The sequence below is a fragment of the Drosophila guanche genome, unplaced genomic scaffold, assembly GCF_900245975.1.
Source record: "Drosophila guanche unplaced genomic scaffold, DGUA_6, whole genome shotgun sequence".
Taxonomy (NCBI): domain Eukaryota; kingdom Metazoa; phylum Arthropoda; class Insecta; order Diptera; family Drosophilidae; genus Drosophila; species Drosophila guanche.
The window spans coordinates 9,170,833-9,197,957 of record NW_022995743.1 but is presented as its reverse complement, the minus strand read 5'-3'; the positions used below and the strand labels follow the sequence as shown (position 1 = coordinate 9,197,957).

Sequence of the window (27,125 nt, the reverse complement as noted above, 5' to 3'; positions counted from 1 at the left end):
CAACAGTTTAGTGCTGCGAAGCGGGCGTGGCACTAGTGTTGTGAGACGTCGTTTATTTTGCTACTAGAATCATGTTTATCTCGCGCCCCCAGCTCCACATTATTGTTCCAGTGCCCCAAGCGTAAGCACCAGCCTCCAAAGTTAATTCCAGCATCATTAGATAACGAATTGCATTTGCAGCCGGTAACAGTTTCGTTCAACATGGCCAACATTGCAAAGATCTTCGCTTCCCGCACCCAGAGCATGCTCCAGGCTGCCGCCAGACAGCCACAGGTGGCCACCAGATTCAGTCGCAGCGCTTCCAGTAAGTATCAAGTGGATGGGGAGCAAAGTCCACAACTGCAACGAACAGCTGTAAGAGATCATTCCAGTTCCACTTTTGCCGGCACTTTCGACTTTTCGTGGTTTTTTCCATCACCACCGTTCACAAACATTCTTTTGTTGCGTAATCAGATCACCTCATAAGGCCATCTCTTTCACTCCGCAGCGGCCAGCAACTGGGAGTTCATTAAGACCGATATTACGGGAGAGAAGAAAAATGTGGCTGTGATCACATTGAACCGTCCCAAGGCTCTGAATGCACTTTGCAATGGCCTCATGAAGGAAATCTCCATCGCCCTGAAGCAGTTTGGCAAGGACAAGAACATCGCCGCCATTGTGCTGACTGGCAGTGAGAAAGCCTTCGCCGCTGGCGCCGACATCAAGGAGATGTTGCCCAACACCTACTCGCAGTGCATTCAGGGCAACTTCCTCAATGACTGGGTTGAGGTGGCCCGCACCCAGAAGCCCATCATTGCCGCTGTGAACGGCTACGCCCTCGGTGGTGGCTGCGAGCTGGCCATGATGTGTGACATCATCTATGCCGGCGACAAGGCCAAGTTTGGACAGCCTGAGATCGCTCTCGGCACCATTCCCGGAGCTGGCGGCACCCAGCGACTCACTCGCGTTGTGGGCAAGTCCAAGGCGATGGAGATGTGCCTCACTGGCAACATGATCAGCGCCCAGGAGGCCGAGAAGTTGGGTCTGGCCAGCAAAGTCGTTCCAGCCGATCAGCTGCTCGCCGAAGCCATCAAACTGGCCGAGAAAATTGGCACACACTCGAGCCTGATTGTCCAGCTGTGCAAGGAGTCCGTGAACACGGCCTACGAGACAACCCTCCAGGAGGGTCTGAAGTTCGAGCGTCGCACCTTCCACGCCACGTTCTCCACGGTAAGGGGACATCTCGTGTGCCCGTATCTATTTTGTAATCTTATCGTTTCTTTTTGTTTTCCGCAGGCCGATCGCAAGGAGGGCATGACTGCCTTTGCGGAGAAGCGCCCAGCCAACTTCACCAACGAATAAACTCAACTTTTCTGAAGTCTTCCCAGCCAGCACTGCATTTATATCACTTGTATTATTTGTACGCAAATAAAAACGTTTAAACCTGTAGCACACTCGAAGGATGGCGGAGGCAGTCTGGCCATCTGGCTGCCAGGTGAGGCACTTAATATGCTCCCACCTGGCAGCCAGAGTTCCGGGCTGCCTTTTGGCCACCCAAACCCATGCTTTGTATGATGAAAGGTGCCCCCAAGGTGCTTCTTTTGTTCGCACTCAGCAGCAGTTCGCTGTCTGCGCTGGGCAGGTAGCTACAGGAGTCGCTTGCAGGCCTTTCTGCAGCTCTCGACGCCTCATTTGACGGTAATAAGCACGAAGTTCGAGACGTCGCGACTGGGCCTTTAACCGCTTGATCAGTGGGGAGTCCGGCTCCCGTTTATCTAAACGATATAAGAATGAAGGATCCGAAATAAAATGAATTAAAATATGTATAATGCGTACGCTTTCCGAGCCGATTGCAAATGCTGCAATCACAATGATCTCCATCTATGGCTTGGCTATCTCCAGCTTCCCGCTCATCCACCTTTGGCAGTTCTTCGAGAGTTTTCTTCTGCTCCAGCTGTTTGTCCATGCAAATGTAAGCAGGGCTGCGATTTGAATAGCGACGTATCCTTAGAGGCTTTATCGGCTCCAACAGCGGATAGTCCCACTCTGTTGACTTTTCGGACGGGTATTTTTGGAGGCTCCTCTCGTAGACAGTTGGCCCCTTGATGGTCCTAGGCATTCTCAGCAGCTCCACAGTGGTGGGGAACTTGTCTCTGGGCCGCTGCTTCGCTTTGCTGGGATCAGGTTTCTTGTGTTTGTGTGGCGGGGGTACATAGGTGCGGTGAATGGCCTCGGCCACAAAATTACGCTTCGCCTTGGGTTGATGGATCTGCCGAATGGCACAGTGTTCCATGAGCTTCTTGATTTTCGTCTCCAGCATGGCCCTCTCCTCGCTGGTATTTTCCGTTCGTTGCACAACTTTACTTTGTCGCCTGGATGTGGTCACTGATAGCATGGGCGAGGGTGTGTTCACCTCGTTAAGGACAGGGTCTGGCATGTTTCCGAACACAAAGTCTAATTCATCGAACACTTCATCTTCCTTCACTTCTTTTTTCTGCTCGGGCAGCACAGCCTTGGCCATATCCATTAGGCTGATCACTGATCCTTTTTCTGTGTAACTGTGAGAGCTTTTCCTGCTCAGCCAACTGGCACGGCTGAGGAGACTTCTCGTGGGCGACAGGTAGCCAATGGAGTGCTTCGAGCCTTCTCTTCTCATTATTTTACGATCCGGCTTGGAGTTCTTGATGTAAAAAGAAAAGTTTTTTATTTTTGTGTTTTTCTCAGTCGGATGTGAACCCTTCCCATCCACATACAAATTATGAAAGACATCAGAGTCAATGTGGGAGGCGTAGGGTATGAGTTTTTCCGGCACGTAGTCAGCGAACCTTTGCCTGCCCAGACGAGGTATATTTCTCGAAGATTTGAATTTCGTTCTGATGGGCTTGTACCAGGTTTTGTTGTCGGGCAGCCCTCTGATTTGATGGGGTTTATCCTCAAATTCAGATGGCAGTTTTAGGATCGAGGCAATCGAGCTCACATCCGCACTGTCCTCCATGGGTCTCCGGCCACTCTTGGGTGCGTGTGCGGGCATGTGCATGGCTGCCTGAATGTGTGCGGGTATCCCTGAAATGATTTTTCCGTGTTTTGATCCGTGTGATCGCGTGGGTGGAGTCGATGCCTCATCAGTGGCTGTGGGCATGTGGTGGAAGCTCTTCAGAGCCGGGTGGAGCTCTGGTATGGCGGCTGCCTTGCCCTGAAGCATTTTACCAAAGGTTTTCGAAAACTTTGGCTCTGTTATGTTGATTTTTTTCTCCCGATGCTTGAGGGACATCTCACTGTCGGCGTTGGCATTCTCTCTTTCCTGGATGAAGGTCTCCAGATTGACGCTGGCAAAGCTGTCGACACTGTTCCTCCCTTCTCGCTGACTCCCCGTCGTTCGCTTCCGATTGGAGTCACGTTCATGTTTGGGGCTACCCTCCGATCTTTTCTTCAGTCCTGACCCTGCCTGATCGGAGCTATCCTCATTCTTGGAGCTACCTGAAGCTCTTTTCTTAAGTCTTAAGTCTCTTCTTGTCTTGCTCTTGGAATCCCCTTCCTTGCCCAACTGCATTCGGTGCGAGCTCTTAAGCAAAGGAATCTTCTCTGAAAAGGTTTTGCCTTGCAGCATTTCCTTTAAGGGTTTTGTGTACCAGCTCCTCCCCTTCGGCTTCATCGCGTGTGCTTTGTGTTCCTTTTGTGGCACATGTGGCTGTCGACGCTCCTTGAGTTTCGCCACATCCTTGGCGGTGATCAAAGCGTGGGTGCTCTTGAGCAACGGATGGTGCTCTGACACCAAAGCAGCCGCACTTTTAATCATCTTATCGAATATATCGTGGGCTTGATGCGACTCCTCTTTGCCTTTATCGCTTTCCGTGTATTTTCCAAAGGGCGTATGTATCGAGGCAGTCGATTTGTTATGGGGAAACATATTCATCAAGTTCTTTTCATATAATTCGTTCCTCTCTTGGTTCTCTTCCGGCTCCTGCATTGGCGGCGGATCGGGCGTTGGATCACGATAAGGACCAGAAGCATGGACACCTTTCCCGGCTTGACTCGTCAGTTTCTGCCTTGGCCGAAGTCCCTCTATGTCTCTCTGCTCATCTTTAAGTCTTTTTTTGTGTTCAAGGCTCCACTTTGGTTTGTCACGTAATGGACGACGACCGCGGCCTCTCGAAGCCTCTTCTATGTTCACTTTGGCGTCACTCTGTGCTTTGATTTGAGGTTCCATTTGTTGTCTGCTCTTGCAGCACGCTGCGTAGGCCTCTGCTTCGGGACTAATCTTAGCTTTACACTCAACGAAGCAGTGCTTTACTTCGTCAAAGAAGTTGTCCAAGTACCACAGCATAGAAAACTCCCTCTGAAAGCAAGGGGAGGGTGTGCTATGTCCCATTGTTGCCTGTGGATGATTCTGCGACAGTTTGTCCATGTAGGTGGCAATAACTTGGCGCAGACAGTGTCTGTCCAGCAGCATGGGAACGGGCAGTTCCCGTTTCTTTTTAAAGCGATCCATTTTAGCAAGAAGCTTTCTTTCCACAAACAATTTAGTGCAAAAATGTATTTAAAAGATAGATATTTTGACATTGAATTGGTTAATTGATCCGATAAAATTATATGTCCAGGCCAGAAAGTCTTAGCTTGACAGTAATATTAAACAGAATATCAAAATCGAGGAATATGATATACGGACATTGACGTACATACGCACTAAAAAGAGTGGGGCCAAGTATGCTTGGGTATATTTTTTGGTATATTTCTGGGTATTTTTTCGAACCATTTTTGCAGCGGGAATGCTTCTTGCTTCCTAAAAGCCCTAATAATACAATTTCTAATACAAATTTTGATAAAAAATATGTTAAATAGATGAGCCTTATCGCTATGTGCTGATGACACATCAAAGTTGCTAAAAGTAATTAAGAATTTATTTGATTTTTTAAATCTGGAACTTAATAATCGACTATATCGATGTTTAAATCGATTTTTTCTAAGCACTGAGTATTCAACTGCCAAAAGCTGCCTGCTAGATAATATGTCGAACAACAAAAAAGGAATGATTTCTTATCGTTTCCATTCGAATATCATCCCTGGTTTCGGTAGACAGAAAACTTGGCGCATCTGAGTACTGAGGCTCTACCGTTGAGAGATGAGAGAGAAAGCAAGCTAGCAAAAAAAGTAAAAGTGAAAATCTGGCCCTTGAAATTTGTTCATTAATTATGCAGTAATACAATACAAATAAACGGAATATTTTGTGCGCGCCCCCAGAGAACAGGCCGTGTGTGAAGAGATTTTAAGTGAAGTGCGTGAAAGAGCAAAGGACATTTTTCAAGTATCTTTATTGTGGTCCGAATCGGATGTGCTGTAATCCACTATAGTGAGAGATATTGTACGACACACACACAGACAGACAGACATCTTGGTGCTCGGTGTATACACACAAACGGCCGAGACGCCCGCGCTTTGCCCTTGGCTTCATTCGATTTTTCACAACAGGCCGTGAAAAGCGACCAAAGAGCTCGCCTCGTCACTGAAGAGCCCTAACCGTCAGCGTCAGCGTCACTGTCACCATCATCATCACCATCATCAGTGTGACAAGGGAATATCAAAGGCTGCAAGCATGGACATGCTCAACCAGATACTCAGCATTAATAATGGCGGCGCCTATGGGGGCGGCAAGGCGGGCGGCGCCTTCGATCCACTCACGTTCGCCATGAAGCCCCAAGTAGTCATCAGGGCGCTCTGCTGGGTAAGTGTCAAGCGGTGCTGGGAATTGCTGTGAATGGTTGGGATTGCGGGACACACACACACACAGATACATGAATTCCTCACCGATTGTGGGGATGTTCCGATTTGTTTATAGTCCTGTCTGGGGGGTGGCTTATTGGATCAGCTGCAGGATGGTCATAAAAACTCTCACGTCCATAAAAAGTTTATAATTAAATGCAATAACGGGCACCGTCAAGGCTTATCTTTTTTATAGCACTGGCTTGATGGTTAGCGGAGGTTGGGGAGGAGGCCACTGATAGTTTGCTTTTCACGAGAGTGTACGTAATATTTGCACGGACCATCGTCCCCCAACCCATCATAGGAATGTCCCCATTCCCCAAGGCCTGCCTCCTGGCCAAACAAACTAAACTTGGCCTTCAGCGCGAATTGGGTCACAAACATAAGTCTGTCCCAGTCTGTATACATACGCTTTAACATATTTTTTGTGTACTTGAACTTTTCGTTTAATGCACCTGCTTAAGGAAATCAATGCAAAGAGTGCGTGAGAGGGAGATGGATGTTGGGAGTGACCCACATATGATGGTGTGGGATAATGCGCGAATGTGGTAGTGCTGTGTAACTCTAAAACTGAAACCTCTTGGATTCTTCCATTCTGCAGCTCTTTTCAGTGGTGGTCTTTGGCTGCATTTCCTCCGAAGGTTGGGCGGAGAAGGAGGGCAAGGAGTACTGCCTCTACAATGGCGATGGCATGGCCTGCAAGTATGGCAACATGGTGGGCGTATTCGGTTTTTTGGCCTCCATGGGCTTCATGGGCGGCGAGTTTCTCTTCGAGCGGATGTCGTCGGTGAAGAGCAGAAAGCGCTATGTCATGGCCGATTTGGGCTTCTCCGGTAAGAAGGGATCCTTCATATGCCATATCCTGTGACATTTTCATTTGCTTATCTTCTGCAGCTTTGTGGACCTTCATGTACTTTGTGGCGTTCTTGTATTTGTGGTCACAGTGGAGCTCGTCGCCGCCAGCACCTCTCGGCATTGGCGAAGGCAGCATGAAGACGGCCATTTGGTTCTGCCTCTTCTCGATTGCCACATGGGTGGGTGCCTGCAAGCAGTCTGCATGCGTACTATATGCCGGCGGTGTTATGTAATAATCCTTTCTCTTCATTTTGTAGGCCCTGTGTGCTTTGATGGCCTACAAACGTTTCCTGATTGGCGCCGGAGATGAGTTTACCTCGGCCTTCGAGACAGACCCCGCCAATGTGGTGCACCAGCAGGCCTACGGGTATGCCATGGACAATGACAACGATCAATACAGCGCCTCGCCCTTCGGCCAGGGCCAGCAGCAGGGTGAGTCCTGAATGAGATAAAATACGAGATTAATTGACACATTGTGGGTGCATCTACATCTACAGGCGGCATGGAGCCACAGCAACAGGCTGGCATGGAGTACCAGCAGCCCACCTATTAAGGGAATTTCCACAGCAGCTCCTACTCCTGCATTCTCCTGCCTCCTCCTCCTACTGCTCTTACTTCGGTTTTTGTTTGTAGTGCGAATGGCAAATGGTTTACACGACTACTAGCAAAACACACAAAGCGTTTGGCTTTTACCATATACACCGATGACGAACATATAAACCAGTAACAGAAACAATAACGATACAAAGTAATACTACAAATTGCAGCAGTCGCAACAGCAGCAGCAAGCAAATGCTTTAGCCACAAGAAAAGAAAGAAGAGAATATGTATAAATATATATTCGTATGTATCTGAATAATAAGAGATAGCTGGAGATGAAGATGAGGATGATAACTTATAAGCTAGCCCCCTAAGTTGAGTGTGCAGTTTTTTGTAGTGCGAATTTGTTGCTATATACAGATATACAAATGCAAATAATTACATATACATATGTATGTCCCGATAGGAACACTCGGATATGCTTTCAACGTTGTTAGTTATTTAGTGTTTACATGTAATCGAAACGTATCTATAACGATTTTCAGTTGTGCCCAGGCCCTGGTCCTGCCACAGTCACAGTTCCCACAGCTACCACAGGCGCAGTTTTAGATAAATTTACACACACACACACACACACACACACACACACTCCGCGCATTCACAGCAAAGAGAGGCCAATAAACGAGAAGAAGACGATGATGAAGAAGAGAGAGAGAGAGAGAGAGGAGAGAGAGAACTGCTCAAATCACATATCCAATAGCCAACAACAAAAGTACTCTACATACTCTTATTGTAGTCTTAAGGCCAGGCCAGGGCCGTGGGCAGAGGCACAGGCAGAGGGGCCGTCGCTTGGTTAGAAAAACGCAATACCTAATTAATTAGCAGCCAAAAAACAAATGTAAATTCTAAACTAAAACACAATTTAGAGGTGTTATGTGTGTGAGGGGAGAGCTGCACCAGAGAGCAACAAATTGTTAGCCAACGATTTGTATTTGTAGCCTAAACATTAATGCAAATAAATGATGTAACGCATACGATATGTGGCATATTGATTACATAGCTGTTCAGTTAATGCAAATTGCAAGTAAACTACTGCAAGTATTTGTTAAACTATAACTAAAACATATTGTATTGTATTTGTAAATCGAAACATTTAATTACCAGTTAATGCAAGACACAAGCAAAAGGAAATCTCAGTAAATATGTATACATACCTTATACATATTATATACATAAACACAAACATATACTATAAATTATTCATGTAGTTTTCGTGTGCGTTCAAATGATAGAAATACAACAAAAATTATCGTATTACTCATATTCGTATTTAAAACAAAAACAAAAACAAAAACAAAAACAAAAACAAAAGACACAAAAACCGCCAGAGGAACTAATCCAAAATCCCCGACACTTGTGAACAATATTGTACCAGAGTAAATCTTGAAAGAAAACCCAACCAACCCCCCATCCAAAATAAATATAAATATTTGTAAAAACTATTCGTGCACATGTGCAATTATTTAATTATCAAGCATCATTCGCCTCCATGAAAATGGGATGTGGCAGTTGCTTCTGGCGCCATTCCTCGAACGTCCGATCGCTGAACTGATTGATGCCCAGCTGGTAGGACACCAGTCCCTGATCGAATAGTTTATTGTGCTTCCTGATCGTTCGCCAGTTGTCGCAGAAGGCATCACGACGCTGCTCCGCCTCAATCTCACTGGCATAGAGGCGCTCAAAGTCAACCTTTGAAAAAATGGAACGCAATTTAATCAAAATTCTGAGAATCCTTATCAGAACTGACCAAGAATTTGTCCCAGTCAGCCAGACAATGCAGCTGATCTTTGGCCTCTGCCGAGAGCTCTGTTGTGCTCTCCTCAGTGTTTGTTGGTGCGTTCGAGGATTGTGGATTTTCTTCCGAGATTGTCCCTTCCGTTGTGAACTCCTCCAATGGCAAAGCCGTAGAGCTGTCATCCTCCGACGTGACAATCTCAGGTGCCATCTCCGTAGTGAGAATATCCCCCTGCGATGTGGAGCTACTCTCAGAAGTTGCCTCGAACAAGTCAATCTCGGTGGCTGTGGTCTCAAGCGACAGCACACCCGGCACTGGCAGCTCCACTTCTATGTTGGGTGCGCCAGGAGATGGGTTCGGGGTGGGCAGAGCCCATGCCACAGCCATGAGGCAGACACAGAGCAGCGCAACTGGGTTCATTTCGCTTGCTTTTCGCGCACTGAGCTGCGCTCACTGTGGATGCGATATATAAGGCACTTTTTTCGTTGCCATTGAGTGGAAAACATAGTCATGATTTCCGAGAAATTGCACTGAGTCTGAGCAGCCGAGCAGCGTTGATTACTGGGGTACAGATGAGTTCAGTTATAACCGTGAACAGATTAGAATTTTGGTGGCAGATAGGACCACAAATCATCTTGGAATATCCAAAATATGAGCTAACAGCGAACGCGTATCGAATGGGGTGCTTTGGAGAGTGCAAACACAAATAAGTCCAGCGATAAGAAAGTAATTGAATTATCTCGGATGGAAGGGGAACCATGAGCTCATCGGTGCATCGGTAAAAATTTAAGTTTAGTAAATTTATTCATTGCTTAATTGACTATCTAGAGGGGTACAGACTAAAGGGGTTTGCCATCCTATTATAGAATGGGGTAACTGCACTCGCTGGCAATGCCACAGAAGCCGCCGGCGTTGCGCAAGATTCGCATGAAGCCGCCCTCGCCCCAGTTCTGGGAGTACGAGTTCTTGATGATCCAGTAGTCGCGCCCGCCCTCGGACCCATAGCCCACCACGACAACAGAGTGATTCACCTCGTCCTGGTTGCACTCCTCGTCCGCGTAGATGCCGCCCTGATACTGCTCGAACGAGATGGGAGCAGCGTTCATGGAGCAGGCCAAGGGGCCCAGTGTGGCCACCACCTCCTTCATTTTCTGCTCATCGCCCGGTGTGATGGTGGCATAGTCGCGAATCTTCACGAGGCTCTCCCTGGGCGGTTGGCCCGCCGTCTCGTTCTGCCTGCACTGCATCTCGAACTGCGTGTACGGATACCTGTTGGCCAGCGTGATGCCGTGGTCGCGTATGTACTCGAAGCCATACTCCTGGAAGCCACCGTCGCAGCCCATGTTGCCGTAGTCGTCGGCACAGTCCACCAGATTCTGCTGGGACAGCGAGGCGAGCACACCCGTGCGCCGGAACAGATGGCCCTCGAGGGCGCCCGTGGTGGCGAACGACCAGCAGGCACCGCAGCCCACGCCCTGGAATCCTGGCGGCGTCACGCCTCCCTTTTCCCGCCAGTCAAAGGACTCGGGCAGATTGGCACTGGCCGGATTTGGGGCTGTCACAAAGTTGATGTGGCCATTCGTGTATTTCCTGAATAAAATTAATTATTTAGTACATTCCGATTATCGTCCCTTCCTGGAATAAGCTGTTGATAAGCGATGAATAAACAATGCATAAAATCAGTTGGAAATACCAAGAGAGAATTCATTCAAGAGATCACTGAACTAGTTCAGATATGCTACTCCTCTCTATGTAGGCCTATGTGGACTTATATTATGCAGAGCAAACCAAACCAGTTCCAAATGTGTGAAATGGGTGTTAATTATTCAAAAGATTGGACTCCCCCTTTATGTGTTTCTATTGCGTCATTAAGTGTGCGTGTTGTTCTACTTACTCGCCACTTTCGGAGACCTTCGATCCCAGCAGCGTGGCAATCTCCTTTTTGGTCATGTCAGCCAGCGGATTGAGACTCAAGCGGTAACCGGAAAATCCACTGTCCGCATTCCGATTGCTCAGATCGATGAGGGACTTCTTGGCCGCAAAGATACTCTCGCGGTACGCTCGCTCGCCATCGTCCGCGTAATTCTTGCCCGTTTGCCTCAAGTATTCATCAAAGTTGTGAACGTCGCAGAGCTTGGGAAACGACTGGAGTGACTGCAATGACACGGCACCCAGACAGACCCAGCCCAAGACCAGCTGCAGCCACATGGATGGATACTTCAGCATCTGTAAAGCATGGAAAACCAAAAAGAAGAAAAAATGGAAAGTGTTAGGCAGCAGTTAATGGCTCTTCTACCATCGAAACTCCACGTGCGATGGCCATTTGTCACCCGCGAATATTCATACGGATCGAGACCCATTTGGCTTAAGACCTGACGAATATTTAATATAATTTTTGCTCATTTTGGAAACCCTCTGCTCCAACTCGTTAGATTAAGAAGATCCTAAAAAGATACCACGATCTTGTTCGTTTCACAAACATTTTGTACACATTCTAAAAGTTGTACCCTTTGGCTGATGATTGGGGTAACAAACGATTATACAATCTGCAGATCATCTTCCATGCTGCTGGCCAACTGTCGCCCCAAAAAGTAATTAATGAATGACATTAACATGCCGTAACGTCCTCTCCACTATCGATCTTAATTGGAGAGCATTCGGTGTTCGTGGTTTGCTTTGTGCTGGACACGCGATTGGCCAATTTCTTGATGGATGACATATCATTAAAGGTTGAATAATCCCATTTGGGCATGATTTACATATGCTGGTTGGTTGGTTGGTGTCTGTTTTTGTTTTTGGTGTTTTTTACGGATCGGCTCTTTGGTTTCTTTTGGTTTCCAAACGAAAATTTCACTTTCGATGCTGTAAAGAAATATTCCATAAACTTTTGCACGCATCGCATGCTGGGATCGATGCTGGGTGAAAGGCATATTCGATCTCTGACCACATGCTAGCCCTAATTGCAAATGCAATTCTCTTGTCCACTTTTGATTTGTTTCACAATTGTGCTTCACTCACTGAAGACCTAGCTTAATCACCTTTTACAACGTATTTGAGAGCTGACGTTATTCGGGTCTCTTCCGCGTTCACAGATCTACTCGTCTCGGGTCGAAGATGCTGCCGACTCGGACACTGCTCAGGTTATAAGCGGCGCTCGGCGATGGGGCTTAGGTTTTATATAGTTGGAGCAGGGGTTTCCCCCTTGGCTGGGATTGGGCCAGAAACCAGATGTGTGTGTGTGTGTTTACAAATAGGAAAACTTTTCGAACATGAACATGAACAGCATCATCATCAGCATGATGTAAAAGTGTATGCTGTGGTGGGTGCCATTGCTTGATGATGTTGTTGAAGGCTTATCTAAAGTAAGTAAACAGAAATTTGATAAGTAAATCGGAATGGAATGAGTGCTAATCGAGAGTTGGATTAATGGCACAGCAATACACGCGAATTCAGTTTGATTCATTCATTCATCAACAGGTTTTGTGTTCCATTTATCAAGAAGAGATGCGTGAACAGTTCATTGACTTATGTGGGAGACATAAGACATAACTAGTCAGACCCTAGTTATATTTTATTGGCATACTTCCCATCCCGAGCTGAGCAGTTTGTCTTCTAATATTTGTGAATTGCATAATTTAGCACTTTAACAACAGAAACCACAAGGCACTCGTATAAATGTTGCAATATTTATGAGGCCCATGAATATGAATATGATTATTCATGCCTGCTGCTGCCATAAAGAGAGAGGAGCCCCCAAATGGGGCGTGGCGTGATTAGAGCTGCTTTTACGATGCTGGGGCTGGGGCTAGGGCTGGGGCTGGAACCAGGCCAGTGGGGTTTTCAAATTAACAAAGATACGAGAACCTGGCGAATCGAAACGGAACAGAACGAGCCTTATTTGACAAGTTTATTGGACAAATAGTGCGCCGCCGCACCCTGGATGCGTCTAACGGGGCTTATCTGCTCTGTGGGGCAAGTGCGAATTCGAGGCTACGGGAATGGGGCATAGAAATCTAGTGCTATTTGCACTTTTCTTGCGAAAGTGTCTTCTATTGTATTTGCTTTTGCAATCAGAAGGAGAGTTCATCGTTCGTCCGTATATAAGACCCGTCGAGTGGTTCTTTTGGGCATCAGTAACGCGGAATTCTCGGTCATGCTCAAGTTGGTGCTCTGTTTCGTTCTGCTCGCCTCCGCCGGCGGTGGCTGGGCCTTCAATCATGGCCAGGATTTAGCCGATTTCGAGGCCTATGTGGTAGGTTCTAACGATTAACTAACGATTGCCCCCACTTGAAAGTACTCGAAAATTCGTCTTCCTAGGCTCAATACGCAAAGGATTATCCGACTGCATCGGCTAGGTCCTTTGCCAACTATTACTTCATTTACAATCGCAACCAAGTGAATCAGCACAATGCCCAGGCGGACAGGAATCAAACCACATACCGCGAGGCGGTGAATCAATTCTCGGACATACGCCTGGTTCAGTTTGCTGCGCTGCTGCCCAAGGCCGTCTATCCGACTGTCTCGAATGCCGTGACTCCTGTGGCCACGCAGGCGCCGGCTGTCGAGTACGACATCGTCACGGATCTGGGCATTACTGTTACGGTGGAGGACCAGGGCGTGAACTGCAGCAGCAGCTGGGCCTATGCCGCGGCCAAGGCTGTGGAGATCATGAATGCCGTTGGCACGGGCAATCAGGCGCCGCAATCGCTGTCCGCTCAGCAGCTGATCGACTGCGCCGGCATGGGCGCTGGCTGCAGCACACAGGCACCGCAGTCGGCCTTCGACTATCTCACGCAGTACTCGGAGCTGTATCCAACCGATGACTATCCAAACAACATACAGCTCAAGCAGCAGGGCATGTGCCTGCCACCCCCAGCGGTGGCCGTGGGCGTCAAGCAGACCAGCTACTCGGTAATAGCTGAGAACGATGACACCGCCCTCATTCGTTATGTGTCCAATGACATACCCGTTGTGGTGGAGTACAATCCGGCGACCTTCGGCTTCATGCAGTACTCCAGTGGTGTCTATCAGCCGGCCACCAGAGCTGGCCAGGCCACCAGCTCTCAGTTCCTGGTGGTGGTGGGCTACGGCTTCGATGCCGCCACCAATCTCAACTACTGGCGGTGCCTCAACTCTTTCGGCCCGGGATGGGGCGAGCAGGGATACATCAGGATCGTGCGCAGCGCCAGTCAGCCAATCGCCAAGAAGGCAATTTTCCCCAACTCCTAACTTGTGACTTGAACAACGAAATAAAAGTTAATTTAAGAACCAAAGCTAATCGCAGTCGTGTCTGTGAATGTTTGCAACATTTGATTTGCAAAGTCCATTGCTTTATTCGATTTCCCATTTGTATTTAGTTTATTTATTGATTTTTCATCTACAAGCGGAGCTTTACAGACTTAAATGCTAAAAATTAACAAGTTCACATAATTTTGGGTTTGCTTTCTCTATTCTTTCTCATACGAGTGTGTGTGGATGTTGTTCGATTTTGTTTATTTGTATTATTATCTGTTATATTTCCCTTTGCATAATATGTTTTTTATGTATTTCCGTTTTAGTGGTGCGCTGCTGTGGAAAATCAATCATTTCTATTTTTCTGCTATTAAGAATTAGAAAATCGAAATCAAGGAAACGCAGCAAAAAGCATAATTTTGTTGTTGGTGTGTGTTGGACTTGTCGAAACTTTCATTTTGGGGCATTTATGTATGTAGATATATTTTGTTTTTTGTTTCCTTAAGTTGCTGTAACTTGTTTCGCAAACGTTTTGTGGTGTTATTATTACATCTCAATTGCATATAATAATTTGAAGTATCTTTTGTGTTCTTCCATATATTCCATTTAGTTTAAATGTTAGTTTAGAATCTCTTTCCGCCTCCGTGTCTGGTAAAGCAAAGCTCAATGATATGATTCACGCCGCCAATTCGTATTATTTTATAATCTTTATTTTTTTACGAGTATTATCAATTTTCAGCGTGTTTGTTTTGCTTGTTTTTGGTTTCCTTATGAATGTGCTCAAATGCGTTTTGGAGTTTTTGTAAACATTTTATTTGCTCTCATTTTTATTTGGTTTATCTCGTGTCGTGGATTGCAGTGAGTAACGAATAAAATGGAGTTCTGAGAATGTGGAATCTAAATTATATTCGTATCTGAGATTACTTATCTTGTTGGAGAATTGTATTTTGTTTTCTGTTTAATCTCTGCTTTCCTTTCCTCCTTATTTTCCTGTCTTTTTCTTTAATTACGGTACAACGGCTAGTGTTTTGTTATTTGTCTTTGGTTTTTGTTTTTCTTTATAAATTAAAATTAGTTAAGTTTATCTACATATGCTCACGCTTTCTCATTAATTTTCTTTTGTTTTTTAGTTTTATTAGCTTTCCATATAATTCTTAATAATATTTAACTAAATAAATATAATGTTATATATTTTATGCAATTTCTTGTATGTATACGATGATATATAAATATAATTTAATTTGCTTGTTTGCTTTCCTTTTCCTACACCAAATTATGTCTTCTCATCGGCTCTCATGTGTGTTGGCTAGTGCTTTTTTTTCCTTTCATTTTGTTCACTTTCTTGCTAACGCTTTTGTGTTGACTGTACCGTTTGCTGTTGGTGTTTTCTCTGTGTCTGTATGTGTGTCGCTTTGAGGGTTTGTGTTCTCTGGCTTGCCGGATCGGATCAATGATGATGATTATCGAAATTATAGGACATAATATGCTTTACGAGTTTTGTCTTCTGACAATTTTAGGAAGATTTATTTGTTAGTTTTCTATTTTGGTATTCGGTTTTGTATGAAGCTTAAAATGGACAAAATATGATTTCATAATTTAGTGGCTAACTTTATGTATTCTCTGGTTGGTTTGTAAATAGTTTTCCCATTCATTTTATTTAATGTATGTATTGTATGGATGCATATGTATACACACACACATGTATGTATGTATGTATTTATTTATTAATTTTCCATTTTTTCTTAAGTTTTCTTGAGTTACATATAAATCATTTTTGTGGTTTCTTATGAGTTTCGGAATCCAAATTATTGCAAAAACTCTGCTCTATAGATGTTCTCAATTAGTTTGCTTTCGTTTTTGCTTTATTTCTTTTCTTTTGCGTAGGTTTTACGAAGGGAAAGGGTTTCCTTACTCTTCCGTGGTGTTAAATTATACATTTTTCGCTTTTGGTTTTGTTTTTTCTTTTTTAGTGTTGGGCTCTTGAGATGTTTCGCCGCAACAAAATTTGTGAAAAAAACTTGGAAATCATTGCGATTAATTTTAGGTTTTGCTTTGTCAAGTTTTATTCTGGATTAAAGTTTTCTTGAAATTTTTCAGGCGGAGACATTTACTGGCAGTTTCTCTGTATTTTGTTTTCAATTTCGAACAAAATGTTAAGGTAAAATGTGGATTCTTGTATTACTGCCCCCTGCTGCTGCAACTGCTGTATTTTTCGTATGCGTGACCATAAGATATACTTCACTTTATTTTAGATCTTTTACACTTACGAACACATTCAATTAAATTATAGTAAATTATGCAACTAAATGAGCATCAACTCCGGACCTGAACCAGGCCAAGGAAAACCATCGAAAGAAAGGCGAAAATAAGTAGGGATACAAATTGAAGGTGTGAAAGCGCTAAGTCCCAGCTAAATTTATGAGCTCTGGAACTTTATTGTGTGCCCTGAGGTCAGCAGGAGCGCACAGCCGGCGGCCAGGGCTAGGGGCAGTATCATCCATGGGGCTGTCAGCGAGTTGCCGCCATTGCACAGGTCCTTGGTGCAGGAGCAGTAGGTGGCGGCCACATCGTGGGTGCCGGAACGCCGCACGCACTCTACATCGGTGCGCTCATCGTGAATGTAGCCGCAGCCGCGCACTATGCGGGTCTTGCCATAGACTGTGAAGGATTAACATATGTAATTTGGATTGCATTTGGATTGCATTGGTGTTTGTGCGCCATGACTCACTCTTCTGCACAGTTTTGCGGCACAAGGTGGGCTGGTACTTGTCCTTCAGGTGCTCCAGGGGCTCCTGTTTGCTGCAGTTCACCTCGCCAATGGAGTACGGCTCGAAGGGATCGCCGCAACGAGGATCAAATTCGCTATTGCAGTCGTAACACATCAGGGCAGTGGACACTGTGGATGGGTAAATGCAACAGTGAGTTAAACCGTTATATATATACGCACATTTGCAGGTACAGTTTTCCAAATGTCAGGGCTGTCAACTGTCTGCGATTGTGTTTGTGTGTGTGCGTGTGTGTGTGTCGGTCTGTGCAGTGTTGCCTCACTTTGTTGCATTGCATAAACTGTGGCGCTTACCTTGTATGCAGCAGAGCACGCCTAACAGCAGCAACATTTTCTCCATGAACGGCGACATTTTATCTGCACTTTTTGCTTTTCGTTTTATATTTTTCTTATGGCTTTAGTCTCTTTGACAACGCTTCTCTTTCTCAATTTGCGGTTTGCTTTTTGGCTTTGCTGTTAGTTTATCATGTTAGCCTGGAAAATGAGAATGCATTTGGTAATTCTGTGTAAACAGTTTTCCCCTGCCACTCGCTCTCATCTCTTTGCGACGACGATGAAAAGTGAAAATCTATTCCGAGTGCCATGCGGAAAGGCCAAAGAGGAATGGAAATAATGGCAGAGCAAAGTGGGACAGCCGCAAATAGGAAAGAAACAGCGAAGTACGAATGAAGTGCAGTTCGACAGCAGCGTCTCGGGGGGGGTGAGGGAGCAAAGTGTGAGGTAATAAAAGCGACGGCGCAATGCATCAAATGCGCTCTCTCTCTCTCTCTCTCTGTCTCTCTGTCGCTTGCACTCCACTCTCTGAGGGTAAGAGTAGTGGAACGAAACTGTAATGACGCGCTCTGTGTGGAACCCATTCGGACGACCCAATTAGTGGGCCTGTGGAAGCCAATTCAATGCTCTGATCACTGCACTAACTCAAAGTGCATGTAAAATGATTATAAAATGAACATTTATTATTAATTATGTAGAATTCATCTTCCCCTCTGACCCTCCACAAGTCACTAATCACTCTGTCAGGCAGGCAATTGATTGAAACATTGATTTTCCCTTCGTGTGGCGTGGGTGTTATGGATGGGGAAACCTATTGCTTACGCGGCCCTGCAACCTAGGTAACCCGTGCACCGCCCACTCATCCACAACGACCACTGAGCAACGAGCACCGAGTAAGGGGTAATCTTTTAATAGTTTTGTCATCGCAAGCGCTTTACCGTTGCCATTTCATTCCCTTTAGGCCTGGCCGAGTTGGCCTCGGTTACCGCCTCGAGTGACTTATTCTACAGAAGCAATTTACGGCACAATTGTAAGGGTGGTGAGGGGTAGAAGCAATTTACAGTTAATTTGTCGAGCAGTCAATGCTTTGCTACCGTAAACCAAAGCTCAAGGGGTTTATTTTTGGAATTAAATGTAGAATTACTAAACATACCGCCTCTAGGGACTTATTGTGGCCAAAAAGTAATTAAAAAAGTACTCAATGGCTCCTGTTAGTGTTTCATTTTGTATGACTTCATTTGGGGGCCAGCCTTTACTTCTCTTGCGCTCCCGTTGTGTCCACTCCTGGTGGTCAGCCAAACCCTTCTCATCCATTAACTTTGACAAGCACCAAGTCAGCTACGTAATCAAGAAAAGTGCAATGCACTGAAGCCCTAGTACAGCCCTAATTCTAGAGCACCACTCCAAGTGCTTAGCAGCTGAGGAAGCGGAAGAGCAGAATATGATCAGAGTTGGAAATATTACGCATACGTTTTGAATTCGGGTTTCTGGCACACAAACACACACACACAGACAAAGCGTGTGGAGAAGGAAAATGAAAAAAATGGACAACTAAACGAATGAAAAGCCAATCAATATGGTAGTCAAGGGGCTGTTGTCATGTCGAACCTCATGTCAATCACAACAAAATACTGTTGTCGGGCGGAAGAGTAGAGAACCCCCAGCAGAGTGTGCGTGTGCGTGTGCATGTGGCCATTTCCCTTTTTTAATATTGGATGTGCCTTTTCGATTTGATTGCATTCTCTGTGGCATGCAACACTCCATCTCCATACCCGTCTTCATATCAATCTCATCTCCTAACCTACGCGCCAGCCTGCCTCCCTCCTCCCCACTGTGGCTATAGAAAATTCAATGAATGACCTAGTTCGGGTGCAGTTAGCACCACCCACCCACCAATGCATACCATGACTGTCCCTCAGTGGCATCTCCCCCTTCTCATTGTGCTGCATGTTGTCAAGTGTCTCCGTCTTTTGGCATTTCCTGCGGGAAATGTTTTGCCTTCAGTTATTTACTGCCTTGCGGTACGTCAGGGTCTGTTTCATTCTGTTTTCTTGGTTGGCTTTTTCTTCTTTTGTTATATAATAGTCAGACAATTGGCATAAAGGCGTTCCTATCGATTTAGCCATTAAAAAAGAACACGAACGAGGCAGAAGGCAAGCCCCACAGAACTAGGCAGAATAAGTGGAACGAAATAGTTACTCAGGTGGGTGGCTCAGGTGGTTCGCTGGGACGGGTATCTCTGCAGCACTCGGTTGTATAATATATAGAAATATATATACATATGGGCGAAAAGGGTTTCAGGTTTAGGTTTAGGTTTATTTTTTCCTATTTAAAGTACTTTTGCCTGTTTGGTTAGGAATATTCATCAAAATAATATAAGGATTAAGTAATCTAAATTTGGGATTCGGTTTGGTTATACAATTCAATTAGGATTTGTAATCCTCCATTTATACAAGTACACAGGGATGTACATATATGCATGTATATGGATTTTTCTTTTTTCCAAACTGTTTTGTAATCACTTTTCACTTTTCACTGCTTTGTTTTGAAGTCACTTTTCACTCTTACTCTCACTGTTGTTATATAATTTTTTCTTCAGATAATTCTCACATAACATAACGATATGTGGGTTCTATATGTGGGTTTTTGTTCGTGGCTGTTCGTTTACATAAGAGCGGAAGATGATGTGGGAATGCGGAATTAATTTCCTTGGCTGAGTTGCTTTCGAACTATTTCAAGCTGACGTCCGACCAGAATGGAAATGAAAGGCCAGAAACTCTTGAAAACGAAAAGAAGGGCTTTGTGGGTGGTCCGGCCTGGTGTGGGTGGAGTGAGTGTGATTTCAGTGCAAATTCTCTCGCAAGGACGAAGCATAAAGTCAAAGCGTGGACAGCGAGAGAGAGCGAGAGCACCCAAAGTGTATTTGTACAGGGTGAGTCGTTCCCAGAGAGCCAGAGAGAGTCTCTTCTCTTATGTGTCCCAGCTACCTTTGCGTGTGAGCAGTAAGGAAATACGTCACCTTATAACTGTACACCCTGCTGTCTCCCTGAGCTTTGGCAGACCGACCGACCGAACGACGAGAGAGTGAGAGAGAGAGAGAGAGAGAGCCTGAGAATGAGCGCCCTAAAAGAAACCAAGCGAAAAAGTTAAATCGATAGCGAACCGCGCCGGAGCCCGTTCCCCAAGCGGGATTATCTAATACGGCTGGCTTAGTGGCCAAAAACTGAGGCCCTGGATTGCGGAATTGTCAGCAGGCAGCTGTGGCTTGGAAAGTGCACTTGATGTCGTTGCAGCTACCTTTTATATTATTTGGGTAAAACAAAACACACGATTTTATGTCTTTTGATATTTTGCAGTGTTATTAGATTTGGTTTGGCTTTTGATGTGCGGTCACGCGACGCGATGCAACCCCAGACACGGTGAAATTCCTTCTGAGCGGAAAGTCTGCAGCTGTCCGCAGGCCACCGCATCGGCCGGCAAGATGTGAGAGCGGAGACTGCGCACTGACACAAGGAACATTCAATTCCAGTTCAACAATTATTTAACTTAACAAGTATTGCAAAAAACAACATGCCCATTCCATCCACTCAGTTAACAGAGCATTCCCATTAACATACATTTCGAAAAGCCGTTTCGACCCATAACAGTGCTCTGTTGCCTAACAGTCGAGCGGCCGCCTCTTAGCTCTTGATGACTGCCATGATGCGAGTCCAGAATGCCTGAACCTCGGGATCTTGCATTAGGGCACGCTTCTTGGAGCTCAACACCATATTCAGTATGTCGGCATTCTTATAACGATCCCGGCTAGTCGGCTTGTGCTCTGCAGCCTCTGGGGAACCTCCTGGCTCGTCCTGCTCCTCCAGTGGCTCCGCTTCCAGCGCTGGGCTGGCGATTTGCGTAGCTGAAATTGGAACGTATTATCTTTGTCTTGCTGGAGTCTACGTTAATCTACCTTTCTTGCACTTTGTGGTCTCCGTTTTACTCTTTTCCGTCCGCTTTTGATACGGTTTGCGTTTCAGAGATTCCTTTGCCTTGCCACGCTTCCCAGCGCTAGCAGACAAATCCCCAGGGTATAGCTCGATGCCGTCGACGGCGCTTTCTGTATCCTGTTGCAGACGCCTCTTGACATGCAAATTCAACCGTTCCTTGATATTAGGTTGCTCCAATTTCACCTGTAGAATCGATTCCATGTCCGAATATAAAATAATGTAAAGTTATTGACAATATACCGAAAACGGGAGCCCTGGCCAGTTTGACAGCGGAATTATCGATAAAGTATCGCGGTAGACCCACGGAGATATACCAAAATAACCCAAGTCATTTTCCAAATATACAGTGAATCTTAAGTAATATTCTTCGACTTTGATCTTCTGTTCAGTTTAATTAGCAAGTTAGGACACTCAGCTCTAAGAATGTAATTTTACTTGAATCATCATTCAATTATATACAAGATCAGCTAGTTTTCATGACTTTCGTTTATTGGAATGTTAACAAATTAGGCTCAAAACTCAACTAAAATAACATACAACTTTTCGTGAGTGGGCATGGAATGTGACGTTTTGACAACCTGTTGCATGTCAACCGGTAAAATGGCATGTTATGTTCCTTTGTATACCCTATTCACATAAATTATTAAAAATCCATTTTTTCAAGATTCTTTTGAAAAATAGTAATGAATTTTCGCTCTTTTTGCAGAGTTGATTCGATATTCGGATGACATTTTTTATTCAGCGTGGAGGGATCTAGCTAGTCGATCATTGTCGATGAGGATATATTGTCTTACATGCTATAAAGAGGATGGGTCGATTAAAAGTAATTGATGTATGGTTCTTATATTCAGTGGCTCAGTTCAAGTTGTTAAAAAAAACAGGGTTCGGAGGGTTAAATTCGATTTGATTATTTCGGTATATTTCCCAGTCAGGCGGTATGTCTTATCGAATAACCCGCGGTCACACTGTTCGGCCGCCATGTTGATTCTACACAAATTTCAGCTTGACTGCGTCGTTGCGTGAAAAATTGTAAAATATCGCCAGTAAAGTGCAAATAACCACATAAAAATATAATAAAAGTGATAATTAATGAACAATCCACCACGTAATCAATAATTCAACGTTGCAAGTACGTGAAAAGTACGTGTTTTTGGCATCTGCAAGTGGGCAACGAAATTCTTTCGCTCTTTGCCTCCGCGTCGCCATTGGTGTATTGGTGTGTGCGCATTGGCAGTGTGTGGGTGCATATCCGTGTGTAATTTTTTCTGCCCATATGCAAAACAACGCTGGCAAAGGACCCCCAACACGAACAGCAAGAGGCGTTTGAAACCGAGTTATGAGTGTCGCTGCAATGACTATGGACGATCAGAGACCCCTGATGAACAGTTACGACAAAATGTCGACAGCCAAATACGAGCAAAACATAAACCTTATTAGCAGTGGCGCCAGCAGTGGCATCAGCGCGGGAGGTGTTGGTGGAGGGGGCGTGCCGCCCTCTGGCCCGGCCTCGCCGACACCCTCCGGGTCCGAGGAGTCGCACCACCATCCGCATCATCCGCACCACTCGCACCACCACCAGCACCACACCCCCAACCAGGAGCAACAGCGCCAACAACTGCAGCAGCAAGAACAACAGCATGCCGCTGTTGCCGAGGCTGTTGCAGCCGCCGAACAGCGCCAGCGTCTGCTCGAAGGTATTATACATAACAGTAATCAAAGCTCCTATATACTCTATCTTTATATACAACAAAAGAGCGGGAAGAACAGAAACGAAAGTGTAAAAATTCGTGTACATTGATTCTATTATTATTTCATGATTTGCCTAGTTCCCACTCTTGATTTAAACTCTCTCTATCTCTCTCTGTCTAAATTCCCTGTAAGTATTCCCTATCGATCCACCACCTGCACTCTCTTTTGGTTTGTGCGCAGGAGAAATTGTTTATGAAAAACACTCGAAAAAGAACTCCACGTGCGTGCCAGCATATAATCCTTGAAGCGAACACTCTTTGCGGAAGAACACTTTCCAGCAGCGTTTAGGAGTAACCTTTTGTTATTTTTATTTTCAAATAAATCATCTGAAATTGTGAAAGTGCCAGAGCAATGAACGCTAAACGAGTTTGTAACCGAGAAAAAGCCAAAAATGCATAAATCATTAAAAGTATTCATTAAAAATACAAAAATGTAATGAACTACATGAATAAAATAAATCAAAAGTGTTATAAAAGTGTTGTGCAAAAGAACAATCAAAGATAAATTTGATACAAATCATAACAAAATGTAAACCACAATATAATAATCTCGAAAATCTCTCGCGTTCTCTCGTTCGGCCTCCGACGCTGTGTACAGTTAGTTTTGCGTTTTTGTTTCGACCACCTTTTCGTTTGCCTACGTGCCAGAGCAGAGCCGCCAACGTGTCTCTGGCTCCCCCACCATCAATCTATCTCTGTCTCTCTCTCAATCTCCCACTCTCGTCTCTCTGCCATACTCTCCCATTCGAATCCATCGAGTCCATGAAACTAAAAGAAATTATAAATGAATAAAGCGTCAATGAAAGGCGAGTGTATAACATATTAAAAAGCGCACAAGAGAGCGCACAAATAATTCGCAATTATTTTTCTGTTCAAGTTTTGTGTTATCTCGGTATACAGTGAAAGAGAAAATATAATCCATATATCTATATATATATATATATATTAAATCATGGCCAAAGAACTCACAAAGTTGTATAAATAAATAATTGAAAAAGGCGGCAAAGAGCTCTGCCTGTGTATGTGTGTGTGGTTCGGTGTGCATGACTTGGTTTTGTTTCTCTTTCGAAAAGATAAGCAATCAAATAGTGTCATTAAATAATAGCAGCAATAATTTTGCCTGGCGGTAGAGAGAGAGCATTTAAGCAGTAAATTAACTGTAATTCAGGGCGCAATTATACTCATGCACACACGATACACGTATACATGCAAGTTCTACAGCTGCGGGTTCTAAAACGCAATTGTTTGCATAAATTAATTAATTGTATAAATAAATAATACAAAGTGTGTTTTTGCACAACAAGAAAAAGTCAAATACAACACAATAATCAAAGTCAATAAACTTTTTGTATATCACAAAAGAGTGTTCGAAAATGCCGTAAAGCAAAAGCAATGCTGAATGAATGAAGAGTGTGGGAAAGCTTTCTCCGAGAGCTTTCTGAGCTAAATGTGTGTGCGTCGAGTTTTTTGCAAGTGTTTTTCAAAATCATTTTCCGTTCTGCCACAATAAAATCTGTTCAACCGTTTGTTGCTGTTTCCCCTCAGTGTTTTTGCAAAAAGAAAAGCCAATCGAATCGAATCGAAATCGAGAAATAATGCAAGTAAAAGCAAGAGCCCAAGCAAGCAAGAAAGCAATATATGATCTGATCTGATATGATACGAATAAGTGCAAGATAAAGAATGAATCGTGTTCAAGTTTCCCCAAAAACCGTGACTCGTGACAACCCCCTCCGCGCCCAACAAGAGCCTGGCGAAGGACGGCGTCTGCGGCGGCGGCCTTTTCCACCAACAATGTCACGAACTTACACGAATGATTGCAACGCATTGGTATGATCTCGCATTAAGTTCCCTTTAAACAAAAACACACACACTCTGTCCCAAGAACTTGTAAAATACCATGTATAATTGTTAAAAAAAAGCAATGGCAATACCTATGGCTTAGGTGTATAAGAACTGTCTTGGCTGCCAGACCTTTGAGGCGAATGGCTTCCACGAATAACTCCGAAAAGCTCTGGCTAACACAGACCCTAAACTTTGTTTTCCGTCCTGCAGATGAGATCGAGACCCTCAAGGTGGAGCAGGTGCGCATGGGGCAGATCTGTGCCGATGCCCAGCGTCGCGAGAAGATCCTTATGCGGCGGCTGGCCAACAAGGAGCAGGAGTTTCAGGACTATGTGGTAGGTTGGCACAAAGCTCTGTTGTAAACGCATCTGATTCTGACTCCCCCCATACAGAGCCAAATTGCCGAATATAAGGCACAGCAGGCACCGACAGCCCTTGCGCTGCGCACCGCGCTGCTGGATCCGGCCGTTAATCTGCTCTTTGAGCGACTCAAAAAGGAGCTAAAGGCCACCAAGACCAAGCTGGAGGAGACCCAGAACGAGTTGTCGGCCTGGAAGTTCACACCGGACTCCAACACAGGCAAGAGGCTGATGGCCAAGTGCCGACTGCTCTACCAGGAGAACGAGGAGCTGGGCAAGATGACATCGAACGGAAGGCTGGCGAAGCTAGAGACTGAATTGGCCATGCAGAAAAGCTTCAGCGAGGAGGTGAAGAAATCGCAATCGGGTAAGTTGAGAAACCCTTTTCGGTATTGTTTTCGTCTGACATTTGTTTATTACATTCCTCTCAGAGCTGGATGACTTTCTGCAGGAGCTCGACGAGGATGTGGAGGGCATGCAGAGCACCATATTGTTTCTGCAGCAGGAACTTAAGACTACACGCGATCGCATACAAACGCTTGAGAAGGACAATGCTCAGCTGAAGCAGGCCCACACGAAGGACGAGACTGTTGCGTTGCCACCGCCCACAACAAACGGGTCCAACAACATGTCGCCGCCACAGACGCCGAATCCCTCAACGATGGGTAAACTAGAGACGATCGACGAGAACGCCACCCTGGAAAGCAAAGTCACAAATCCCGACTATCTGAACGGGGAGACCAAAGGAGTTAATAGCAACGAACAAATATTGCCTATTTCCGTAGAGCATATTTTACCCGATGATGTGAGCAATAGCAATAGCAACAGCAACGGTAATGGCAATGCGGCGCGGTTGGCCCGCAAGAGGAACTACGAAGAGGAGACGACCAAAACCGTGGTAACACCGATCCCTGTGAGCTACAATGTAGAGGAAATGATCACTGTGAGAGAAGTGAGTGCTCCGAGAACACTGCCGCCCAAGAAGTCCAAGCTGCGAGGCATGCCGACGCGACGCAGCTCCCAGTTGGAGGAAGAGATACAAGCAGCAGGAGCAGTAGGTACGGTAGCAACGTTAGCAATTACGGTGCCAACGCCGGTGATCTTGGAGAATAATGCTGTTGCTGTAATAGCCGCCACCGAGGAGGCGTCAGCAGCATCTGTTGTGTCAGCGGTTGTACCGCCAACATTAGCGAACGTTGTGGAATCTGGATCGGTATGCCCTGAGCCTACTGAAGCGGGAGTTGTGCCGTCACCTGCTCGCATATTGACGCGACGTCGGTCCGTGCGCATGCAGCAGAACGGAGGCGGTGCCGTGGACTACTCGACCTAAGCGACAGCAGGCCCTTCTGTAAAGGGTCACGCGCACTTTATGATTTTTTCGTCATATTAATCGTTGATTCCCCTGACGTTTCATTTTCGTTAATTGAGATTTCCAAACAGAGAGAGACTTCTTAAGAGTAATTATGCTATTACATATAATTTACTGTATTCGATTAATTTGTTTTTACACATGTCTTGTAAAATACGTTTAGCATTGTGTTTGCATTCACCATATAGGCATAATTGCACAGAAGTCCCTGATATAAATACATATGATCTACTGCTATATAAAATATGTATTTAAACATAAGAAAGTGAGAGTAGAGTTTATCCCACATATGAACGAGCTAAAGGATAAAGCGATAAACGATTACATATTGAATCAGCTGAATGAAATCTTGCACATAACAAGACTCGTCATCTAGCTAAATTAGATTTTAATTACTAGCGTAAGTCATTTTTTGTAATGCAATGAAAGTTCTGTAAAATACTATAAAACTTGTGTTAAAATAAATTGTTAAGCATAACGAAAATTATAATCCCACTGTCTTATCCACTTTTATCTTTTATTTCCAGGCTCCATTTCTAGTTCAATTCCCGTAATAATTGTGAAGTTATTTCGATTTTATTATCATTTTCTTCTTTTAGCAC

The 27,125-nt window shown here is 44.9% G+C and overlaps 9 protein-coding genes across 11 annotated transcripts; 4 read left to right on the top strand and 5 right to left on the bottom strand.

The window, feature by feature from the left end:
• The first annotated feature begins 4 nt into the window (after nt 1–4).
• LOC117578711 (probable enoyl-CoA hydratase, mitochondrial) lies at nt 5–1,428 on the top strand. The gene is made up of 4 exons (XM_034264361.1): nt 5–121; nt 181–304; nt 488–1,209; nt 1,276–1,428. The coding sequence occupies exons 2-4, from the start codon at nt 202–204 to the stop codon at nt 1,339–1,341; spliced, it is 891 nt and encodes a 296-aa protein (XP_034120252.1). The 5' UTR covers nt 5–121; nt 181–201; the 3' UTR covers nt 1,342–1,428.
• Nucleotides 1,354–4,576, bottom strand: LOC117578698. Its single transcript, XM_034264343.1, has 2 exons — nt 1,816–4,576; nt 1,354–1,754 (listed from the first exon to the last, which is right to left on the bottom strand). Exons 1-2 carry the CDS (start codon nt 4,466–4,468, stop codon nt 1,591–1,593), a joined length of 2,817 nt encoding a protein of 938 aa, XP_034120234.1. The 5' UTR covers nt 4,469–4,576; the 3' UTR covers nt 1,354–1,590.
• A 507-nt stretch (nt 4,577–5,083) lies between these two features.
• LOC117587958 (synaptogyrin) lies at nt 5,084–8,047 on the top strand. Of its 2 annotated transcripts, none has more exons than XM_034278974.1 (5): nt 5,084–5,698; nt 6,338–6,569; nt 6,631–6,770; nt 6,849–7,019; nt 7,088–8,047. In XM_034278974.1, the coding sequence occupies exons 1-5, from the start codon at nt 5,570–5,572 to the stop codon at nt 7,142–7,144; spliced, it is 729 nt and encodes a 242-aa protein (XP_034134865.1). In that variant the 5' UTR covers nt 5,084–5,569; the 3' UTR covers nt 7,145–8,047. The 2 variants fall into 2 exon arrangements, with proteins under 2 accessions (XP_034134865.1, XP_034134856.1); XM_034278965.1 differs by having other exon boundaries at nt 6,849–7,023; nt 7,089–8,047.
• A 573-nt stretch (nt 8,048–8,620) lies between these two features.
• LOC117587973 lies at nt 8,621–9,377 on the bottom strand. The gene is made up of 2 exons (XM_034278985.1): nt 8,939–9,377; nt 8,621–8,880 (listed from the first exon to the last, which is right to left on the bottom strand). Exons 1-2 carry the CDS (start codon nt 9,344–9,346, stop codon nt 8,662–8,664), a joined length of 627 nt encoding a protein of 208 aa, XP_034134876.1. The 5' UTR covers nt 9,347–9,377; the 3' UTR covers nt 8,621–8,661.
• Nucleotides 9,378–9,725: 348 nt separating this feature from the next.
• LOC117587950 (cathepsin L1) lies at nt 9,726–12,076 on the bottom strand. The gene is made up of 3 exons (XM_034278952.1): nt 11,965–12,076; nt 10,821–11,152; nt 9,726–10,516 (listed from the first exon to the last, which is right to left on the bottom strand). Exons 2-3 carry the CDS (start codon nt 11,150–11,152, stop codon nt 9,787–9,789), a joined length of 1,062 nt encoding a protein of 353 aa, XP_034134843.1. The 5' UTR covers nt 11,965–12,076; the 3' UTR covers nt 9,726–9,786.
• A 970-nt stretch (nt 12,077–13,046) lies between these two features.
• LOC117582008 (zingipain-2) lies at nt 13,047–14,204 on the top strand. Its single transcript, XM_034269516.1, has 2 exons — nt 13,047–13,178; nt 13,244–14,204. Exons 1-2 carry the CDS (start codon nt 13,080–13,082, stop codon nt 14,153–14,155), a joined length of 1,011 nt encoding a protein of 336 aa, XP_034125407.1. The 5' UTR covers nt 13,047–13,079; the 3' UTR covers nt 14,156–14,204.
• Nucleotides 14,205–16,359: 2,155 nt separating this feature from the next.
• On the bottom strand, nt 16,360–19,977 carry LOC117582011. The gene is made up of 4 exons (XM_034269530.1): nt 19,885–19,977; nt 17,238–17,417; nt 16,887–17,054; nt 16,360–16,816 (listed from the first exon to the last, which is right to left on the bottom strand). Exons 2-4 carry the CDS (start codon nt 17,293–17,295, stop codon nt 16,575–16,577), a joined length of 468 nt encoding a protein of 155 aa, XP_034125421.1. The 5' UTR covers nt 17,296–17,417; nt 19,885–19,977; the 3' UTR covers nt 16,360–16,574.
• Nucleotides 19,978–20,556: 579 nt separating this feature from the next.
• LOC117582018 lies at nt 20,557–21,441 on the bottom strand. Its single transcript, XM_034269543.1, has 2 exons — nt 21,169–21,441; nt 20,557–21,117 (listed from the first exon to the last, which is right to left on the bottom strand). Exons 1-2 carry the CDS (start codon nt 21,404–21,406, stop codon nt 20,897–20,899), a joined length of 459 nt encoding a protein of 152 aa, XP_034125434.1. The 5' UTR covers nt 21,407–21,441; the 3' UTR covers nt 20,557–20,896.
• Nucleotides 21,442–22,169: 728 nt separating this feature from the next.
• Nucleotides 22,170–27,007, top strand: LOC117588657 (pre-mRNA-splicing regulator female-lethal(2)D). 2 transcript variants are annotated; one of them, XM_034280137.1, is made up of 4 exons: nt 22,170–22,899; nt 25,006–25,130; nt 25,188–25,521; nt 25,586–27,007. In XM_034280137.1, the coding sequence occupies exons 1-4, from the start codon at nt 22,542–22,544 to the stop codon at nt 26,482–26,484; spliced, it is 1,716 nt and encodes a 571-aa protein (XP_034136028.1). In that variant the 5' UTR covers nt 22,170–22,541; the 3' UTR covers nt 26,485–27,007. The 2 variants fall into 2 exon arrangements, with proteins under 2 accessions (XP_034136028.1, XP_034136110.1); XM_034280219.1 differs by lacking the exon at nt 22,170–22,899 and adding an exon at nt 24,499–24,780.
• Nucleotides 27,008–27,125: the final 118 nt, after the last annotated feature.

Excerpts from the sequence above, each read along its gene's own strand:
- LOC117578711 (XM_034264361.1), top strand. The coding sequence starts at position 202 with ATGGCCAACATTGCAAAGATCTTCGCTTCCCGCACCCAGAGCATGCTC. Across the intron at positions 305-487 it reads ATTCAGTCGCAGCGCTTCCA|CGGCCAGCAACTGGGAGTTC; the intron begins GTAAGTATCAAG and ends TTCACTCCGCAG. Across the intron at positions 1,210-1,275 it reads TCCACGCCACGTTCTCCACG|GCCGATCGCAAGGAGGGCAT; the intron begins GTAAGGGGACAT and ends TGTTTTCCGCAG.
- LOC117578698 (XM_034264343.1), bottom strand. The coding sequence starts at position 4,468 with ATGGATCGCTTTAAAAAGAAACGGGAACTGCCCGTTCCCATGCTGCTG. Across the intron at positions 1,755-1,815 it reads TTGCAATCGGCTCGGAAAGC|ATAAACGGGAGCCGGACTCC; the intron begins GTACGCATTATA and ends TATATCGTTTAG.
- LOC117587958 (XM_034278965.1), top strand. The coding sequence starts at position 5,570 with ATGGACATGCTCAACCAGATACTCAGCATTAATAATGGCGGCGCCTAT. Across the intron at positions 6,570-6,630 it reads GGCCGATTTGGGCTTCTCCG|CTTTGTGGACCTTCATGTAC; the intron begins GTAAGAAGGGAT and ends TATCTTCTGCAG. Across the intron at positions 6,771-6,848 it reads TCTTCTCGATTGCCACATGG|GCCCTGTGTGCTTTGATGGC; the intron begins GTGGGTGCCTGC and ends TTCATTTTGTAG.
- LOC117587973 (XM_034278985.1), bottom strand. The coding sequence starts at position 9,346 with ATGAACCCAGTTGCGCTGCTCTGTGTCTGCCTCATGGCTGTGGCATGG. Across the intron at positions 8,881-8,938 it reads CTGACTGGGACAAATTCTTG|GTTGACTTTGAGCGCCTCTA; the intron begins GTCAGTTCTGAT and ends ATTTTTTCAAAG.
- LOC117587950 (XM_034278952.1), bottom strand. The coding sequence starts at position 11,152 with ATGCTGAAGTATCCATCCATGTGGCTGCAGCTGGTCTTGGGCTGGGTC. Across the intron at positions 10,517-10,820 it reads AAGGTCTCCGAAAGTGGCGA|GAAATACACGAATGGCCACA; the intron begins GTAAGTAGAACA and ends AATTTTATTCAG.
- LOC117582008 (XM_034269516.1), top strand. The coding sequence starts at position 13,080 with ATGCTCAAGTTGGTGCTCTGTTTCGTTCTGCTCGCCTCCGCCGGCGGT. Across the intron at positions 13,179-13,243 it reads CCGATTTCGAGGCCTATGTG|GCTCAATACGCAAAGGATTA; the intron begins GTAGGTTCTAAC and ends TCGTCTTCCTAG.
- LOC117582011 (XM_034269530.1), bottom strand. The coding sequence starts at position 17,295 with ATGTCGCCGTTCATGGAGAAAATGTTGCTGCTGTTAGGCGTGCTCTGC. Across the intron at positions 17,055-17,237 it reads CGTGCTCTGCTGCATACAAG|TGTCCACTGCCCTGATGTGT; the intron begins GTAAGCGCCACA and ends ACCCATCCACAG. Across the intron at positions 16,817-16,886 it reads CCGCAAAACTGTGCAGAAGA|TCTATGGCAAGACCCGCATA; the intron begins GTGAGTCATGGC and ends AATCCTTCACAG.
- LOC117582018 (XM_034269543.1), bottom strand. The coding sequence starts at position 21,406 with ATGGAATCGATTCTACAGGTGAAATTGGAGCAACCTAATATCAAGGAA. Across the intron at positions 21,118-21,168 it reads GACCACAAAGTGCAAGAAAG|CTACGCAAATCGCCAGCCCA; the intron begins GTAGATTAACGT and ends TTCCAATTTCAG.
- LOC117588657 (XM_034280137.1), top strand. The coding sequence starts at position 22,542 with ATGAGTGTCGCTGCAATGACTATGGACGATCAGAGACCCCTGATGAAC. Across the intron at positions 25,131-25,187 it reads AGGAGTTTCAGGACTATGTG|AGCCAAATTGCCGAATATAA; the intron begins GTAGGTTGGCAC and ends CCCCCCATACAG. Across the intron at positions 25,522-25,585 it reads GGTGAAGAAATCGCAATCGG|AGCTGGATGACTTTCTGCAG; the intron begins GTAAGTTGAGAA and ends CATTCCTCTCAG.